Raw genomic sequence first — 19,504 nt, 5'->3', positions numbered from 1 at the left:
TTTATAACTCCTTGAAGACAGGAAAAAGTCACGGTCATCTTTGTAACCCAAAGCTTAGCATAGCACCTGGCAAACGGTATGTGCTCAACAAATGCTTGTGGAAAAAATATTGAATAAATGAGCCACCTCCCCTCATGGACTCCCCCATTTATCAGGTAGCTACACGGAAAAGCTAGTACATACACCCAAAGGTCAAAATGGCTTCTTTAACAAGTTTCCAAGAAGCAAACCAACCTGCTATAGCAGTCTCCAAGGTGCCCACAGCTTTCTTTAAATGCTTCCAAAAGCTCTGCTTTTTCTCCAGGTTCCAACTGACTGGCATCCATCAAAGCAGCCCTTACTAACAGATGAGCCTCACTAAGAAGGTGGATGCAGCTCTGGGTTTTTGCAGTCTTGTAGGTATTACTGTAGTCTACCTGAAACAAAAAAAGGCCAATGGCTAATATTGCTGCAGAAAGACACTCAAAAGTCTCCTGGTTCTTAAGAATATCTATAAATTTTGTTAGTAAAGTTCATAGACACATTATAATCTAAAAACTAAAAAGTGGTTATTTAGCATCCTGATAGGGCCTACCTGAGGTGTTCTTTTCTCCCACAATCCAAGAGCCAGTTTAATATATGTTTGAAAACATTCCCTTGTTAAACAGTGCTAATCACTAGAAAAGGTATAAATAACATTGTAACACTGTTAATTTAGCAATAATTTGGTCATAGGTCGATAAGGCTAACAAACATATATGAAGAAGTTAACTTTTTTAAGTTCTGTGATTTAAATCTTTCTTAAACTCAGACTGAGTATTCTTCCTCTACTGTAGTTTCAGGTGATAAATTAGGTGCTACTTGGTCTATTTCTGTAACCCACAGTGGACTTATTAAAATTATCACTAGCTAATCTAAGTCAATCAGTATTTTCAAAAAAAAAAAAAAAAATCAGTATTTTCAGATTCCAGCAAGCAAATCATCTAGACGAAGTCTTAAGACTTTCAATTAAGCAAGATTAAAAGGACAGGGAAAAGCTGATACAATTATCAGCATTAAAATGCCAGGGACAAATCAAGCGAAAGCTTGACCTGATGATAAAAATTAACATCACCAGTGAGAGGCCCGGATCTCATGTGCTTCCTGATGTAACACCCTGAGAAAGGCACAATGTTACCTATGCAACATATTGGCTGAGAATGAGCATATGTAACCTGAATCTAAACAAAAATAAACAAATAATAAAAAATTGTAAAAAGGTGGAGGGGCAAAAATTTATTTTAAAAAAATGTCTATTCCATAAAAAATAAAGGCTTTGAAATTATTCCAGATTAAAGGAGGCCAAAGAAACATGACAATTAAATGTACTACCTGATGTTAGACTGGCCCCTGTACTAAAGAAGGGAAATGCGGGCAGCCCTGGCGGCCTAGCGGTTTAGTGCCGCCTTCAGCCCAGGTGTGATTCTGGAGTCCCAGGATCGAGTCCCACATCGGGCTCCTTGCATGGAGCCTGCTTCTCCGTCTCCCTGTGTCTCTGCCTCTCTCTCTCTCTCTCTCTCTCTCTGCGTCTCTCATGAATAAATAAATAAAATCTTTAAAAAAAAAAAAAAGGGAAATGCTGGTAGTTTGTTACTGAGTCAACTGACAAAACTGGAATGTGTGTCATGTTAAATGTATTAAGCATTTGACTGTTCTGCAATGATGTAAACAAATACCTGGATTCTTAGGAAACATACAATGAAGTATTTAGGGGCATTAGGCTCTGATGCATATAAATTACCTTCCAATGAACTGCGATGGGGGCCGGGGAGGGGGGATATGTGTGTGTGTTTAGAAAGTACAAGAGTATGGGCAGCCTGGGTGGCTCAGCCATTTAGCACCGCCTTCAGCCCAGGGCATGATCCTGGAGACCCAGGATCAAGTCACATGTCAGGCTCCCTGCATGGAGCCTGCTTCTCCCTCTGCCTGTGTCTCTGCCTCTCTCTCTTTCTGTCTCTCTCTCTCTCTCTCTCTCTCTCGGTCTCTCATGAGTAAATAAATAAAATCTAAAAAAAAAAAAAAAAAAGTACAAGAGTACAAAAAGAGAGAGAAGCAAAAGGGGTAATATCTATGGGTCAATCTGTGTGTAGAATTTACAGGGCTTTATTTCTACTATTCATTTCCTTGCAACTTTTCTGTAAGTTTGAAATTATTTCAAAATAAAGAGTCAAAAAAAAATTGCCAGTGATGAGTAGGCAGCCGTCACTCTTAAAAAAGGAAGAGGGGTGCCCCCTCTGGGCTGTACCCACAGGACAACACTGCAGGTGCACAGGGCCCTAAGATAATCTGCTAATATTTCAAAGAGTGAGACAGGAATAAATGATCTAAGATTTCTCTCAGCTCCATTTCCTGGTTCTCTTTGCTAGGGTTCAAAATAAAGGTCAAAGGCTATTTATGTTTAGACTGGTTAATCGATCCTCTTTGAAGGGTGAGTATAAATAAAGAAGTCTTATTTTAGTGAAGAGAATTTCTACTGGCTCCTCAAATGTCAGGAGCTGTGAAAACGAGAAGGTAACAGAAAGATATACACTACTGTAAGATAGAGCTTGCAAGCTGGTTGGCTGTGGCATTCTGAATGTGTGATAATTAAAATCAATATCTGGTCATGAATTTCACTTTAAATTTCTATAAATAAGAGTTGGAAGTCAGAAAGGAGTACCATTTCTTTGTACAGTTGCACCGGTGAGATTGTATCCACAATATACAAATTCCACCCAGCCTCAGCTACAGGAGGTGTTTTAAGCTTAACACTGGTTCCTTTTCTAGAACTAAAAGGCAAAACAAAGAACAAGAATTGTAAGATATGACATGGCAATTAATAAATGGCAATTTTAAATGGTATTAGATACCTAAAAAGAACTATGCAATCATTTTCATTTAGTGTTTTCTTCAGTGATTAGCTGTACACTCTATTTTTCTATAGGACATTAATTAGTTCACAATGCTATATAGGCTTTCAGCATTTAATATTCTACAGTTCTCATTTACTGATAAATCAATTGCTTCCAATTTACTCCACAAGAATTCTTAAATGGGCAAAATGCTCAAAGAACAGGCAAGACCCTTCAAAAGGAAGAGGGACTTGGCTGAGAAAGTGCCTGTGCCCAGTATCTTTCTTGCAGATGGCCTTTATGAGTCCAGCATGCCTCATGCCACCAATCTAAGCAGAAGCTCCAGCAGAATAATGGGCAAAACACTCAGGGCTGTTGGGAAAATGCAGAAGACACATATAACCATGGGTCTGCTTAAAGTACTATCTTATCTCTTGCTGTCACTATGTGATACATTTTCTTTAGTATACAATCTCTAAAATGTAGACCTCTGACCAAAGAAACCTTTGAATAAGTTGGAGTTTTAAAAAATCAGTTAAAAATAGAATTTTTAAAAATGTCAAATGTGCAAGATTGAAAATTGTTCTTCCTCTTTCCAGAAAGCTTTTAGAGTCAGTCAGTCTCAGACCATTCTGTGCACACTGAGTGTGCACTCTGAGCGACCAGTAACCCAAATCAACCTCTGATTATTCCTGTTGGGGGCACAAAGCACAGACACAAAAAATTTGAAAAAGCGAAAACAAGTTAAAAATAAAAACTAATGCTTGACTAGAAATACAGCTCTTCTTTGACTCATGATGAAGCCACATCCCAGTAAACCTACAAAAAATTGAAAATATCATAAATTGAATACACCTAACCTCCTGAACATCAGAACTTAGCCTAGCCTACCTTAAACTTGCTCAGAACATATACATTAGCAATCATCTAACACAAAGCCTATTTTATAATAAAGTATTGAATATCTTATGTAATTTATTGAATACTGTACTGAAAGTGAAAAACAGAATGGTTGTATGGGTACAAAATGGATGTAAGTATATTGGTTGTTCACCCTTGTGATCATATGGCTGCCTGGGAGCTGCTGCTGCTGCCACTGTGTAGCATCACAAAAGAATATCGTACCACATGTTGCTAGCCAGGAAAAGATCCAAATTCAAAGTCCAAAGTATAGTTTCTTTTGATTGGGTACTGCCTTCAACACCATCATAGTCGAAAATTCGTAAATCAAACTATCATAAGTATGGGACCATCTGTACACTATCTGCTTCTCTTCCCCCAGACAGATTTCTTTCCTAATTAAATTGTTCATAGGAGAACATAAAAATCATCATCATCTAATTTCTACCATTAAAGTTCACAGAACAGAAAATGCTGAACAGAGGCTTAACTAGTCTGAAAATAAGCATTCTATTCCAAAACTGTAAAAGCAGAAAATCTAAGAGTCAACCAAAGATTAGTGTTACCAAAATGCAATTTTATCTTAAGGTGGATCATACATACCTATTCTCCTGAATGTGCTTTAAGGTAAGAAATGCATTATTAATTTCTTTTGAGTTGAAATACTAGAAAATAAAACTTGGATAAAAATGTAATCCCTGGGGGGGAAAAATGTAACCACTGAAAGGTCAAAGAAAAAAAGTAGTAAAGAGCCTTGTAATTTGGATTAGCATTAGAGGCTCTGTCTTTCCTATTAATTACACTGAAGAGCATGTTCTGGGGCACCTGGGTGGCTCACTGGGTTAAACATCTGCCTTTGGCTCAGGTCATGATCTTAGTGTCCTATGATCAAGCCTCGTATTAGGCTCCCTGCTGAGTGGGGAGTCTGTTTCTCCTTCTTCCTCTCTGTGCTCTCTTGCTCTTTCTCTATCTCTCTCAAATAAATATAATTTTTTTTTAAAAAAGAGAGCATGTCTTTGAACTTATCTAAAATGTCACAGGTTTTTATTGGAACTATTTTATAATTCCTTTTCTTCTAAAATTCCAAGATTAATATAAAGAATATTATAGAGATCATTGGAACCTTCTTTTCTTTCTCTGGGGAAAAAATACATAGACAAACCATCTAATCATTCAAAGTTTTGATTTTAAAAAAGATAAAGTAGGACACACACAAAATATACCAGTAACAATTGATTCCAGAAACTTTGGCAGGAATGTGGGGAAGTGTGGGGATGCTTACAGAAGCCTCTTGGGTGATTCTCTTCTCTCTGGAATGGTCTCAGGGTCTGCCTTGGTCAAAAGTATGAGGTGGTTTTTAAAGTGACAGATGGCTTTCAGACCTATGAAAAGCTGTATTCTTAGAGCACAGACATCCATACTGACAGGTGGGCAAGCCTAGTAAAGGAAAAATCAAGGAATAAAGGCACATGAACTTTAATCTTCAAAAATCAGTCTGTTTATTTGATAAAATCCTGCTCCCCATCTCGGCCCCGTTCCAAAGAAACAATCTAAATTCCTATTCTTACCAGAGCAGGAGGTTATCCCGTCTAAAGTTATGCAACCAACTACTTACTATATGTGTGCCTGCCAAAGAGCTACTCAGTAATTTACTGAGTGAGCGCAGACAGCAGGTACTCTTGAGCCCTTGACAGCTGTGGGAACCCCTGTCTGGCTTACAGAGTAGCTCTAGGAGTACAGCTATGGGCTAGTAATCTGCACCTAGAGAAATCCCCACTAACAGTGGGCTGGTTCAGGGATATGCCCCAATGTAGTTTCTAGGAAAAATCAGACAATATAAAAGGTCATTCTACTGCCCAGAAAGAACATAAATAAATGGTTTCTATTTTTTTTTTTTTTTTTATGATAGTCACAGAGAGAGAGAGAGAGAGAGGCAGAGACACAGGCAGAGGGAGAAGCAGGCTCCATGCACCAGGAGCCCGACGTGGGATTCGATCCCGGGTCTCCAGGATCGCGCCCTGGGCCAAAGGCAGGCGCCAAACTGCTGCGCCACCCAGGGATCCCCATAAATGGTTTCTTAATGGATGGGTGTGCAGAGGAGAAATGCTTACATGTTCAGAAGGACCTTGACTGTTAGCTCCTTAGGTGCGAACATTGCCTGGAATGGATGACATACAGTGGGTGTGTCAGGTAAACAGAACAAAATCGTGGACCAGGAACCAGGCTCCTGTCCCTGTAAGGGAGCACTAACTCAAGCAGAATGGATAAGCTAATAGAAGAGCCATTTCTGGAAGCTCACAAAATGACGCTGCCAGGCCTGTGCCCTTTCTTCCATTAACATTATTTTGGTTCTGAGGTCATCTTCATTGTCCCTTTGTACAAAGCGATTGGGGAAACACCTCCATCTACTTTTTCATTCCTAAGAATAGATAAGATGGCCTTAGCTAGTGCTGAGGAGCCAGAGTCTCAGAGGAAAAAGAGATAAGATGTACACTTTGGATCAAATTCTGAGATTGTGAAGTTTTTCTCAGACACCATAGCTTCCAAAGTCTGAGTGAGCAAGAGGGCTAGATATGTGCTGGCTCAACTGATACCTAGAATTTAAGAATGGTAGAGTCACAGGAAAGAGGGAGCCATAAGGTACGACCATTACTGTCCTTCCCTCTGCCACTTTCAAGAGGACTGGCCTCAAGGACAGCATCCCCCACCAGCTAGCTGCCCATCTCTCTTATCTCCCTTTCTCTCTTCCTTGTTCCTTCTCTCTGGTTTTAGGAGACTCTGAGAAGATCTGCAACATGATTTCATTTCAAATGTAGATTGATCCTACCTCAATCTACTATGTACCCCTCACTCCAGCATCACCACCTATGTAAGCCTACGTCTTTCTGGTTTAAAAAACAAAAAATAAAAAGGCAAAGCAAAGTGTGGAGAGAAGAGAGGGACAAAGAATCTGTTGGCTTTCCATCTTTACTAGGGAAATAACCCTTATTTCTAAAATATACTCTTGAAAAGGCTATGGTGTGTATCCTAAACACAGACAGAAAGGCATGGGAAAGCTATAATTCAGATTTCTTAAGAGGCCAAACATAGGCAGTATGCCTCGTCAGTAACAGAAAGCTATAGGCAAGCCACGCCATGAGCTACTGAAGAGAACTCAGATCACGTAAAACGCTATCGTATGTCACAATTGGGGTGGCGGTGATAGTGGAAGAGGACCTTGGATACATTAAGCACTACAAAGTGCTGGCTTGTTAACATAACCATCAGTACTGAACACTTATTTTTCTAGGAAAAGGTGTTCTAGGTACCAGATATACATAAACGAACTTATTAAAGTATAGGCCATCATAATTTGGTAGTTTCCTGCAGCATGTAGCTTTATAACACACATCCAGTCAAGTAGTTTATACCTGAGAAGTGGAATAGCATATGATGACTATCACACAAAGGATCAGTCTATTTCTGAGAACAGAAATTCAAGGTCAGAAAATAAAGAATTTCATCATAAAACTGCCTATGGTTATTCTGTGGTCAAATGCTTTTCAGAGAGGGACAGACACCTGGATGGCTCAGTGGCTGAGTGTCTGCCTTTGGCTCAGGTCCTGACCCCGAGATCCAGGATCGAGTCCCGCATGGACTCCTTGCAGGGAGCCCGCTTCTCCCTCTGCCTGTGTGTCTCTGCCTCTCTCTCTTTCTGTGTCTCTCATGGATAAATAAATAAAATCTTAAAAAAAAAAAAAAAGCTTTTCAGAGAATAAGCATATTACTTCTCACTGAAAATAAGATTCATAATCTAGCACATCCATTAACTCTTAGATTAAGACTACAGAAATGCATTATAGGCGTATCTGATAACAGAATGAATAAATAATTTTAATGCATTTGTGCTCTTGAACACACTGATTTCTGTACTGCTTTGTTAATAGCTATATACAACAGCCATCAGTATTTCCATTAAAAAAGAATATAATTGCAGTATTCTATATTTGTAAAATACTCTCTCTGATGTTACACTACACATATTCTCCACCAAATTTTAAAAACTATGCACTCTACCTAAATTCTGAGTGAAATATTTGCAAAGCAATCTTAACAATTGTCTTCTAAACCATGAATCATAAAATGCTTACAACTTTATGTCCAAAAGTTCTATTTTGATAGACAAGATATTAAGACCTTTAATCTTTAATAGTCACCAACTTAAACCCAAGAGCAAATTTGCAAGCATTCACATATTCCTTTTTGATCTTAAGATTTTGTCGTTATCATAAATAAACCAGTTCTAACCTTCAGGGTGGTGTCCACATATGGGTCTTCCTCACGAGCTGCCGCTGCACTGCACCGCACTGTGAAACACTGTAGGTTGTTGCTAAGGAAGAGGACAGATAGAGATGAGCAAAGCAGAGGACAATAACCAACATGCCCATAGCTGGGAGGATTTCACAGAGGCAAACGGAGCAATGGTGGGGGTGAGGGAAGACACAATTATTTGCCACACGTTGATGATTAGTCTACTTCCTAACAAAGAGAGCACTTCAGAAACTCTGTGGAGTGTTTTTAAAAATATACGACTGGAAAAAAATATATATACAACTAGTCCCCACCTTACCCCTACTGAATCATAATCTCTAAGGGCTGAATCTAGATATGTACATTTCTACAAAGTGCCATGAGTGGCTCTGTTGTACACTTCTAGTTAAGAACCATGGATCTGGAGGGTTGGGGCATGGGGTGACTGGGTGACGGCCACTTGATGGGATGAGCACTGGGTGTTATAATATAAGTTGACAAACTGAATCTAAATTTTTTTAAAATCTCATTTTACAGACAAAATGATGTCCGTAGGATCTGCTCAAGGCACAAAGAGGAAAGAATCAAAGCCAAGATTAGAACCCAAGTTTCCTGATTACTACCTCAATCTCATTCATCTCAGGATGAAATTGAGCCTGGATTAAGCTGGATAACACACCGAGACTATGCAAACACATATCCAATGGTAGAACGGAAAATCACAGGCCATCTGAAAGAATTTTGAGAATTATCTACCCCAGAAGCTTGTTTTAAAGATGAGGGCATGGAAATCTTATGACTGGTTCAAGACATCTCTGGAGAATGGAGCCAAATTAGATCCCAGATCTCCTTATTCTTCACACTCCTCTAGCCTTTCCATAGCCTCAGGCTGCCTTGAACTATAAAATGACCTAGAGAACCCACAGTCAGTACACTAGTGATACCTGGTGACTAGTGGATAAATCAACACCCCAACACTGACATTAAAAACAGTTAACTTAGAAATTGCTACAAAACCCATCTTGCAGTGGGTTCTCAGGAATAATTTTTATTTTTTCCCATAGGAATAATTTTTTTTAAACAAATTTTAAAAGTAGGAGAATTAAAAATGAACTATGTTGAAATAAAGCAAACCTAGCACTGATCGAGTCCCTGCTGAATAGAAGAAATACTTCTTGGGGTGCCTGAGTGGCTCAGTCAATTAAGCATCTGCCTTCAGCTCAGGTCATGATCTCAGGGTCCTGGGATGGAGCCCCATGTCACGCTCCCTGCCCAGCAGTAAGTCTGCTTCTTCCTCTCCCTCTGCCCCTTCCCCTGCTCATGTATTCGGTCTCAAATAAATAAAATCTTTTTTAAAAAATAGAAGAAATACTTCTTTATAAGGAAGGCATTCTGACATTTTCACAGTTGGGAGATTTTGTACTATGGAAGTAAGAAATATCACTTAGGGCATTTTCCCCCTGTTTTGGGGAGAGACAAATGGCAGCTTCAGCCCATTGCCATCTCTATTTCCAAAATGTTCTAGGACATGACATCTGGAGTCATAACAATCACTGGAATAGTAGCACCACCACTTAGAAATCTAGAATAGAGAGTTAGCACCAGAAAGTAAAATGAGTAAAAGGGACTCTGAGATAGTGAGAAGCAAAAAAGCATGTCAGGTGGGGCCAGAATGACAAGTAAAAGTAGCTATGGCTATAAAAATAAATAACCGTTAGAGATAAAAAGGCTGGTCCTCTGACTCACCTCCACCTGCAATAATCCAGCTATTGGCTATTGCTGGAATACTAAGCAGCATTATAAGAGAAAAATGAACTGAAATGTGTTGGCATGGAAAGATGTCCAGGATGTGCTGCTAAGTGAAGCAAGTTGCTGAACGGTGGACATCATATGATCTACTTCTACAAAAAAAAAATCATAAGTAATAAATGTACTGTTTTTTAAAAAGTTGAACGAATTTAGACTAATTTTTTTAAAGATTTTTATTTATTTGAGAGAGAGAGAGAGAATATGAGTGAGTGAGAGAGCACAAGCAGGGGGAGTGGCAGAAGAAGAGGGAGAAACAGACTCTCTGCTGAGTGGGGAGCCCGATGTGGGGCTTGATCCCAGGACCCTGGGGTCATGACCTAAGCCAAAGGCAGACACTAATATATACCAATTGTTGACATGGTTGACTCTGAGGACTAGGATTATTTCCCATTTATGCATTTATGTATTTCTAAAAGGATGATATTTACATGATTCTATGTTGTTCTTAGAGTCTTAACAAAGTTTTTTCTATTGCTTTTTTTTAAACATACTAGTCTTTGAGAAACTTTTTTTTCTTAAGATTTTATTTATTTATTTAACAGAGAGAGAGAGAGAGAGAGCACAAGCAGGAGGAGCAGCAGGCAGGGGGGAGGGAGTCTTCCCTGCTGAGTAGAGAACCTGACGGGAGCTTGATCGCAGGACCCAGGGATCATGACTTGAACCAACTGAGCCACCCAGAAGTCCCTAAAGAAACATTTCGAGACAAACTTATGGGTCAAGATATTTCTAAAATATGTATTTATCGGGTAAAATAATATGTAAAAATAAGTTTAACAAAATAGGATTGTAAAAATAGCGGTGAGGATCCTTATTAAGAATCTGAATTTACATATAACAAAGGCTATTCTAATGTCTACTGCTTCCACAGTCAAGCTAATGATGTCAGAGTGTATTTTGGTGCTGATATTAAGAAAAGCTTCAATAATTTCTTACCCGGAGACAGGCAAAACCCATACATTTTTAAATCCCCATAACCATATTTTTAGGACTCTATATTCCAAACTAATTCATGACTTATATTTAAGAGAGATGGGGAAATATATTTAGGAAATCAAATCACTAAATTCTCAGTATCCTTTATATCTATGCAATCAGATAGAGAAAAGGTTAATATTTTGGGACAGTAATTAATATTTTATTCTTTCTTTCTTCCTCTAGTTTTTCCTTGGCTTCTAAGATGCTATAGTTCCGTGGGTTCTTTTGTGTCCTTGAAGATCCTTCTGTTCCTTCCCTCCCTTCCTAAACACAACCTTCAGCAGAGTTTAGTTTTCCAACTACTTTCCTCTGCTACATACTCTTGGAGCCATGATCGCTACTATGACAGTCAGCACTTTTTTGGTGGTAATAAGACATCTACATTTTCCTTTCTTTTCTAATCCCCGGTTCTGTGTCCAAAAGCCTATCTTACATTTCCCCTTGATATTCCCTAAGTGCCTCAAACTCAAATGCCTAAACCAAACTTCTTTTGCCCCACACTTCGCCAGCGTCTGTTCTTTCATAAAAGCAGTCTCAACATTCCGGTGGGGTTTTCCAGGCCTCCTCCATTCCCCCCATCCCATCAGACACTAAGTCTTGTCATTCTCTGCTGAAGCCTCTCCCATCCATTCTTCCTCATCCTCTCACTGCTACAGCTCCTCGTTATCCTTCCCTGAACCAATTTACTCATGTTCAATCCATCCTGCATGACAGCCACCACTAATTTTCCTAAAGCAATGCTTTTACTACACCACTTTATTCATCAAAACCTTTAAAAGTCCTTAATTTTCAAAGCCCTGAGCTCTCTCTTCAAGCATTATTTGCACTACTTCTCTTGCATTCCAGCTGCTTCATATGAAGTTAAAGAACATCACTGTGTGCAAAAGATTGGAAATTACAGACTAGCTATTTTCACAATGTTCACCTAGGAGACATACAGTAGGATTTCTCCTTACACCAGACAACGGGAGGAAAGGGCAGCAACCATGCTGAGTAGCAGAATCTCCAGGGGAGTTCAACGTAGTCTGAATACACTGTAGCACCTGCTGTAGCTTCTGATTCTATCATCCAGTTGAAAAAAGTTAAAAATCACTGTCGTATGCAATTAATTATTAGATGCTCCTCCAAAACTAGACATAGACTTTGTTCCTTATCTTCCCTGTATCTATAATGCTTTTCTCTTCTAATCTACTTCTGTAGATTCTAGCTTGCTTTTCTCACTTCAAGCACAAAAAACTTCCTGTATGACTCAGACAAAAGTGATTTCCCTCCTCGCAGTTCATACACCACTTTCACAAAGTCGTATTTTTCACAAATCCCCTAGTGTTTGTGCCCCATGTATGTGTCTCTGGCCTTCTTTCATGCTGTTGCTTTAGAAAGCAGATGGTGTACCTTATTCACAGTTGCTTGGCCAGAAGGCCCAGTGTAGTGGCTTGCACATAATCTATTCTCAAAAAAACAGGAAATTGAACCAGAAGCATCGGTTACTGTTAAGATAAAAGGAAATGAGATCAAAATTCTGCTCAGGAACCCAGGTTACGTGCCAGCATATTAAGATAAGGCAACTCAAAAGGCATCTGCCACCAATTAGCCGCACGACCTCACCAATCCCAACCTCTGGATTATTTCCCCATTTGTACTAGTCAGAGGTTAGAATCAGATAGTCTTTCTGGCTCCTTCACAGATCTAAACCATTATGAAATAACTCAACTCATAAAGAAAGGATAGGACAGAAAAGAAAAAAAAAAAAAAGGAAATCTAAAAGGAAATCCAGAGGTGTCCTGACTGGCCCCACTGACTTATCATTAAAATTCCTTATGAACATTTTTCCTCATTAATAACTGTATTTACAGAGGCCCCTATTCAATCTAAGAAAAAAAAACAAAGGCAAAACCATAATCTATATCTTTGATATTGAAAAGGTAGATATGGGCCATCAAAAGACAAATATACATCATTAATTTATAATGCTATATGCTGGTTCACGCAATTCTCATTTCAGAAGCACCCCAAGAATTTGCAGAAGAAAAAGTGACTTAAAGGCCAGCAAGTAACACTGTAACATACCTTGCGATGACATGCAAAAATTGTGGTGTGAGCACCGCCTGCTGAGACTTCTCAGGATACTGGTAAACTGACATTAATTCAACAGATTTGACAACCATGTAGAGATAGCCCACATGAGGTAATGAGAAAAAACAGAAGAGACTCAGTAACTCTTTTTCCTGAGACAAATTTTTTCTACCAGAAGTAAGAGAACCTGCATGAAAAAAATGGGGGGAAACCCATGAAACTAGTAAATAAAAGAAATTGGTATCTTAACTTTTCCAAGCAAAAAAGTCTATCAGTGGATAATCAAAGAGTTGCTTAGGAAAAGCTGCTCTTCATAGAAGAATAACAGTAAAAAATGAAAAGGGAGGGGCACCTGGGTGGCTCAGTCGGTTAACTATCTGCCTTTGGCTCAGGTCATGATTTCAGGGTCCTGGGATTGAGCCCCACATTGGGTTCCCTGCTCAGTGGGGAGCCTGCTTCTCCCTCTCCATCTGCCTCTCCCCCAGCTCATGCTGTCTCTCTTCCTCAAATCAATAAAAATCTTAAAAAAAAAAAAAATAATGAGAAGGGAGTGATACAATTAAAATATCACCATTTTGCAACCTCTAATAAATTAACAGATCTAATAATCAACAGTGCTATTAACATCACAAAAAAGCCAACCAGATACCATGTACCTTCCAAGAGAAGTCAGCACTACTTGTGCTACCAAATCATCATCTTCATAAGCATCACTACCATCATCATCTAATCATAATCTAAATCTAGACCAGCATTGTAGAAATATAACATGAGCCACATATGTAATTTAAAGTTTTCTAGTAATCACATTTTAAAAAAGTAAACAGAAACAGGCAAAATTTTCAGAGTATATTGTATTAACTCAATATATTCCTATTACCATTTCAATAAGCAATGAAAAATTAATGAGATATTTTATATATATATGTGTATTTCTGTACTAATTCTTCAAGATATGGTGTGAATTTTGCACTTAACAGTGTATTTCAATTTGGATTAGTCACATTTTAAGTGCAGAAGAGCAGCAGGTGGCTAATGACTACCATACTGAATAAAAAGCTTTAGATCAAGCTATCAAATCACAGGAAAATATAGGGGATACAGGAACATGCTAAATGACACTGTGGGGAGTCAATTAGCAAAAATTCAGATTCTGGGAAATTCTATAGTGTTAGTCTAGCTTCTTGCTAAATAGACTGCAAAGAAAAGAGAAAAAGGGAGAAGCCATTAGATAGAAGCCCTCTAACATGGCTCTTTGGTCTCCAGCGTTGTCTCATGACCCTCTGCTTTGCTCTACCGCTAGGTCTTGACTCTCTGTTCCTCAAATAGAAGATTCTTCCTCTATCACAACGCCTTTGCTGCTTCCTCTGCACCAACCGTATCTCCAAATCAGCCCTGATTCACTCTTCAGATCCTCTTTCCTGGGAAGCCTTTCCTGACCCCTAAATGAGGTTAATATCTTTGTCACAGGCTCTCAAGGTAGGGTTCTTTTTCCACAGAGCACTCATTTTGTATGTAATTGCTTATTCCCTGAAAATAATCGAATGTCTGCTTCCTCCCCCACAAGACAATAAGCTCCACGAGTGCAAGTACTTTGCCTACTTTTGCTCATTACTGGGCCCCTAATATTCAGCACAATACCCAACATACACTGGGTGTTATACTACATGTTGGCAAATTGAACTCCAACAAAAAAAATTAAAAGAAAACAATACCCAACATAGTAGGCAGTCAATAAATAAATGTTTTCTAAAAAAAAAAAGTAAAAATTAAAAGAAGTTTATAAACACATTGTATCAGAATAATATTTATATTGTCCCTAGGCAACATCTAAAGATGTTAGGCAGGCCAGGACTAAGTATAAAACTCAATGGTGATTCTCAATCTTGGTTGCCCATTAGGTTCCAGGGGAGCTTTTAAGAAACTATTGATGCCCAGGCACCAGAGTTGACTATCAAGTCAGATTCTCCAGTATGTAGAGCCTGGGCATCAGTATTCTTTAAAGCATCCAAGTAAGTCCAAAATGCAACAAGGTTGAAAACTACTGCTTTGAATGAATTTCCCATTCAGTCAAGATTTGCCCACCTTGCTCATAAGGCCATCAGAAAAAGCTTTGCCAAATAGCCAGCTAAAAAACCCCAGTTGTAACAAGGTTCAATTTCCCTTTTTGAGCCAAGTAACCATTTCAAAAAGGGAAATGCATTTCTTCTGTCGTGTCCCCTTCATGGCTTCTTCTAGCAGAAACAACTTCCCTTTCTATGCTCACAGGAGCACTATTTAGCATTATTTGCTAAGGAACCTGTTCAAGGCCACAGGAGACTCAGTAGAGGAACCTAACGTATTACCACATCAGACTCCCCTCGAGCCCAGGCCTTTTCACCTCACTGCACTGTAGCACTGCCATACTTACCTGTTTGGTAAATGGGTAGCAGCTGAAGTGAATGTAACTTGATGTCATCAGCTAAGACATATGATGAAATATCAGGAGCAAAACGTCTGTGAGTTTACAAAAAGAAAAGAAAGAAGAGATCTAACTTCTATGTACTTCTAAGCCGGCAAATATATATTAAATGCTGGTGAATGAAAAGCTTTGTAATACTTATAGAGCAGGTGCTGAACGTGGTAATATTTTATTTTTTCGTCAGCTAATCCCGTTGACTCCAGTGTAACAGATATCCCAGATTGGCTACTTTTTTCACCAAGAAGTTCCATGGGCTTTTGACAGATAACAAAATCATCTGACTCAAGCTGCAAAGTTTCATTACTGGCACCTTAAGAAATAAATTTTGAGAAAAGAGTTTAATACCTCCAAGTACTACTTGAATGAAAATTAAGTTTCACAACACCCCCATACGAATTAAATAGACATATAGAAATTTTATTTATTTACACACAGACATCTCATATATTTGCAAGCCACTATGGTTTTGAAAAGCCTTAGCACTTCCTCATTTACTCCTCACAACCGGTAAACTACAACAGGATATGATCAACCTAATTTTACACATGTGAAATTGAAACTCAGAGATGGTATTCCTAACCCAAAGTCCATCCAACTTATGAGAACTGGGGCTAGAAACTCCTCCTAGCTCTTCCATTATTTCTATTGACAAGTATATGCTGAAACATGTTAACATGTTGCAAAGTAAGATAGGGGCAGCCAGATCGTAAACCCAAAACCCATGTATCAGGAATAACTGGATCTATAAATACACACACACACACACACACACACATACACATATCCTTCAGAGATCGCCAGAAGTAAGAGTTTTCTCTACACCTAAGAAATTAAGTTAAATTTATCATTTACCTTCTGTCTGTTTCATTGGATTGTTGGTCTTATGTGGCTGGTGATTAACATTCTCCCCATTTTTAGGGTCTGACTTCAGTTTTAGGATTAAGACTTCTAAGTCTGACATGAGAGCAATATAACCAACACAAAAAGAAATTTCAACAGGAATGATATTACTTATGTGTATAATTAAAGAACGCTCAAAGTCCAGTATTGAGAATTCTTCATTAATGATCTGACACTTCAAACTAAATAAGACTAACTTATTGGTACAACCAACAAGAAGGTCTCCTTTCGCTGGGCAACAGGAGATGCACAATGGGGCCTCAGTAAGCGGCATTTCAATAATCGACATCTGGTCCTTGTAGGTGTCATTGAAGGGCGCTTCCACATTATGTCCCACCATCCGGATACACACGCGACAGTTTTCGGTCCTTTTACTTCTCCAGTTCACATATGCACGTAGAAATGTTGCTTTGTTTTTCTCTTCAATTGCTGCCAAATAGTCTCCTGAGGAGGAAATAAGATTATACTTAGAATATGTAATTAGAAACAACCACTTTCTTTGTGCCATAAAAAGGAACTATTAGTGAATCCTCCTGTAAATGGTTAAAGATTGATGAGAACAAAACCCTAATTAATAGGATCTTAGGCATATATATATTCTTCAGGATTTTATTTATTTATTTGACAGAGAGAGAGAGCAAGCACAAGCAGGGGGAGGGGCAGAGGGAAAAGCAGACTCCCTGAGGAGCAGAAAGCCCGAGCAGGACCCTCAATTCCCAGGACCCTGGGATCATGACCTGAATCAAAGGCTCAACAGACTAAGCTCCCAGACACCCCGGATCTTAGGTATATTTTTAACTGACATCAGGCATTTAGGTTTTGAAATAAATCTCTCCTCATTATGTCTTACGGTAATCCATTAATAATTTGTGTAGCTTACATAGAAATTGTACATTTTATTCCCTATATTAGCTCTGAGTGTTTCCTGTGGCTCTCAAAGACCCTCTTCCCACAAGTCACACCTTCATGTCAACTCTGAGAAGTAGGATAAAGCTATACATATTAAATAAAACTTAAATCCAAGTTGATTTTCCCTTGCTGATTTTTTCAAATTATAATTTTATAGTTACTCTCTGTTGTGAGAAATCAAAGCAGTAATGAGATGCAAAATGAAAAGCATTACCTCTTTCCTGCAGTGCAGGCTTTGAGAAGCCAGCGTTAACACAGAGCTAGCTCAATATGTGTCCTTATATACCTTTCTCTCATATAAACATAGATCACAGACTAGTGCTTTAATTTTTTCACCAAAATGGAATCGCATGGAATATATTTAATAATCCTCAACTTCTAAAAATTATAAGTCTTACCTTCCATATCAATACATGGGTATCTAACATTGTCTTATTGAAAACTATCTGATATCCTATGTATGCATGTGCCATAATTTACTCAACAATTCCCCTATTAATATATATTCAAGTTTTTCCAGTTTTCCTGCCACCATACTTCATGCTAACTTCATAAATAGGCCTATACCTATATATTTATTTCCTAGGGGTTTGTTTCAATGGCATAGATTCCCAAAAGTGCAAATGTTGGGCTGGTACATTTTAAATCTTGAGATATTGCCAGAGTCTATTACAATTGCATAAGATGAACTCATGTTGCCAGCAGCACTGTTTGGACATGCCCATTTCCCCATATCCTCACTGACTCAATGTGATGGGGTGATTATAATGTATATTTTCCAGACCATTTCTAAAGCTGGCCATCTTCTGTTTATCAACCACGTGTGATTTCTCTTCTGCAATTTATCTACTTAATTAGGATGTTTGTTTTTCTTAATAAGAAATAGCAGCTCTCTGGGTGAAAGCGATATTAATCTTTGGTTGGTCATGAATAGCAAATTGTTTTTGTAGTCTATTCTTTAACATTTGATTTCGCTTATGGCATCTTTTGCCATAATAAAAGTAATCAGGTATGTATGTAGTCGGATATATATCGTTTCCTTCTTGGTCTCTGAATTTCCTAATTTGCTTAAACAGTCTCCTATGCCCTCCAAATTACATAAATATACTCTTACGTATTCTATTTTAGTGGCTTTTTAATTTGACCTTTTAATCTTTACAACTCTGAGAAGGTAAGTCAAGGTTTTTCCAAATGTAGAACCTACTATTTACTAACAATATTTGGTAAATAAGCCCTTTTCCAATGAACCGAAATGGAAATGCTGCTGTTAGCATAATGCTTTCCCATATACACATGCATCAAGCAAGCAGCCCCTTTCTGCAAATACTCGGTGGGCTGGCCAAGTCCTCTCCTTGTCCAAAATGAGCCAACCTTCCAGAAAGGCAAGCCTTCTCTTACTACTGGTTCCTCTGATACCACAGGAATGGAGCCTGTTCATTCCCTGGGTGTCTTGGCAGAAGGCCTAACTGCACCCTGCAGGCTCCATAAATTTGCTTACTCTGTTCCGAAGAATCAGTTGGATGGAGTTGGGTCAAAAGATGTCTTATCACCTCCATCATCCTAGAATTTCCTCAGTGAATGATTTTTTAAAAAAGATTTTATTTATTCATGAGAGATACAGAGACAGAGAGAAGCAGAGACACAGGCAGAGGGAGAAGCAGGCTCCATGCAGGGAGCCCGATGTGGGACTCAATCCCGAGACTCCAGGATCATGCCCTGGGCCGAAGGCAGGCGCTAAACCGCTGAGCCACCCAGGGATCCCCAGTAAAAGATTTTTTTTTAATTTTTTATTTTGGTAAAATATATATCATGCAAAATTTACCATTTTCACCATTTTTGAGTACACAATTCAATGGTATGTAGTATATTCACGTTGTTGTGCAGTCACCATCATCTCTCTCCAGAGCTTTTTTTATCCTCCTCAAAATTCGGTATCCCTTAAACAATAACTCCTAATCTCCCCCACTCCTAGACTCTGGCAGTGGCCATTCTACTTTCTGTCTCTATGAATTCACCCATTCTAGATACCTCATGTAAAGTGAGTCATACAGGAGCACCTACGTAGCTCAGTCAGCTAAGCACTTGCCTTTGGCTCTGGTCATGATCCCAGGGTCCTGGAATCGAGTCCAACACTGGGGTCCCTGCTAGATGAGAGCCTGCTCCTCCCTCCTGCTTGTGCTCTCTCTCAAATAAAGAGTAAAATCTTAAAAAAAAAAAACTGAATCATACAATATTTGTTCTTTTGTGTCTGGCTTATTTCACTTGGCATAATGTCTTCAAAGTTCATTTGTGTTATAACATGTGTAAGGATTCCCTTTGCTTTTTAAGGTTGAATAAT

General features: G+C 38.7%; 1 protein-coding gene across 10 annotated transcripts in view; it reads right to left on the bottom strand.

Moving 5' to 3' along the window:
* The window catches only part of HPS3 (HPS3 biogenesis of lysosomal organelles complex 2 subunit 1), a 39,303-nt gene that overhangs the window by 14,134 nt on the left and 5,665 nt on the right, over positions 1 to 19,504 (bottom strand). For all 10 annotated transcript variants that reach the window (XR_003237562.2, XR_011995302.1, XR_011995301.1 and 7 more), the window contains exons 2-9: positions 16,210 to 16,701; positions 15,496 to 15,667; positions 15,307 to 15,392; positions 12,891 to 13,083; positions 8,037 to 8,118; positions 5,032 to 5,186; positions 2,678 to 2,786; positions 235 to 416 (exon numbers count right to left, since the gene is read on the bottom strand). Coding sequence is in view for 4 of the 10 variants with exons in the window: in XM_026015770.2 (XP_025871555.2) it covers positions 235 to 416; positions 2,678 to 2,786; positions 5,032 to 5,186; positions 8,037 to 8,118; positions 12,891 to 13,083; positions 15,307 to 15,392; positions 15,496 to 15,667; positions 16,210 to 16,701 (1,471 nt within the window). In the remaining 6 variants the exon portion in view is untranslated. The remainder of the gene's footprint in view (positions 1 to 234; positions 417 to 2,677; positions 2,787 to 5,031; positions 5,187 to 8,036; positions 8,119 to 12,890; positions 13,084 to 15,306; positions 15,393 to 15,495; positions 15,668 to 16,209; positions 16,702 to 19,504) is intronic.

Source organism: Vulpes vulpes, chromosome 11 (genome assembly GCF_048418805.1).
Source record: "Vulpes vulpes isolate BD-2025 chromosome 11, VulVul3, whole genome shotgun sequence".
Taxonomy (NCBI): Eukaryota; Metazoa; Chordata; class Mammalia; order Carnivora; family Canidae; genus Vulpes; species Vulpes vulpes.
The sequence above is the reverse complement of the archived record's forward strand: the minus strand, read 5'-3'. Positions and strand labels throughout refer to the sequence as shown.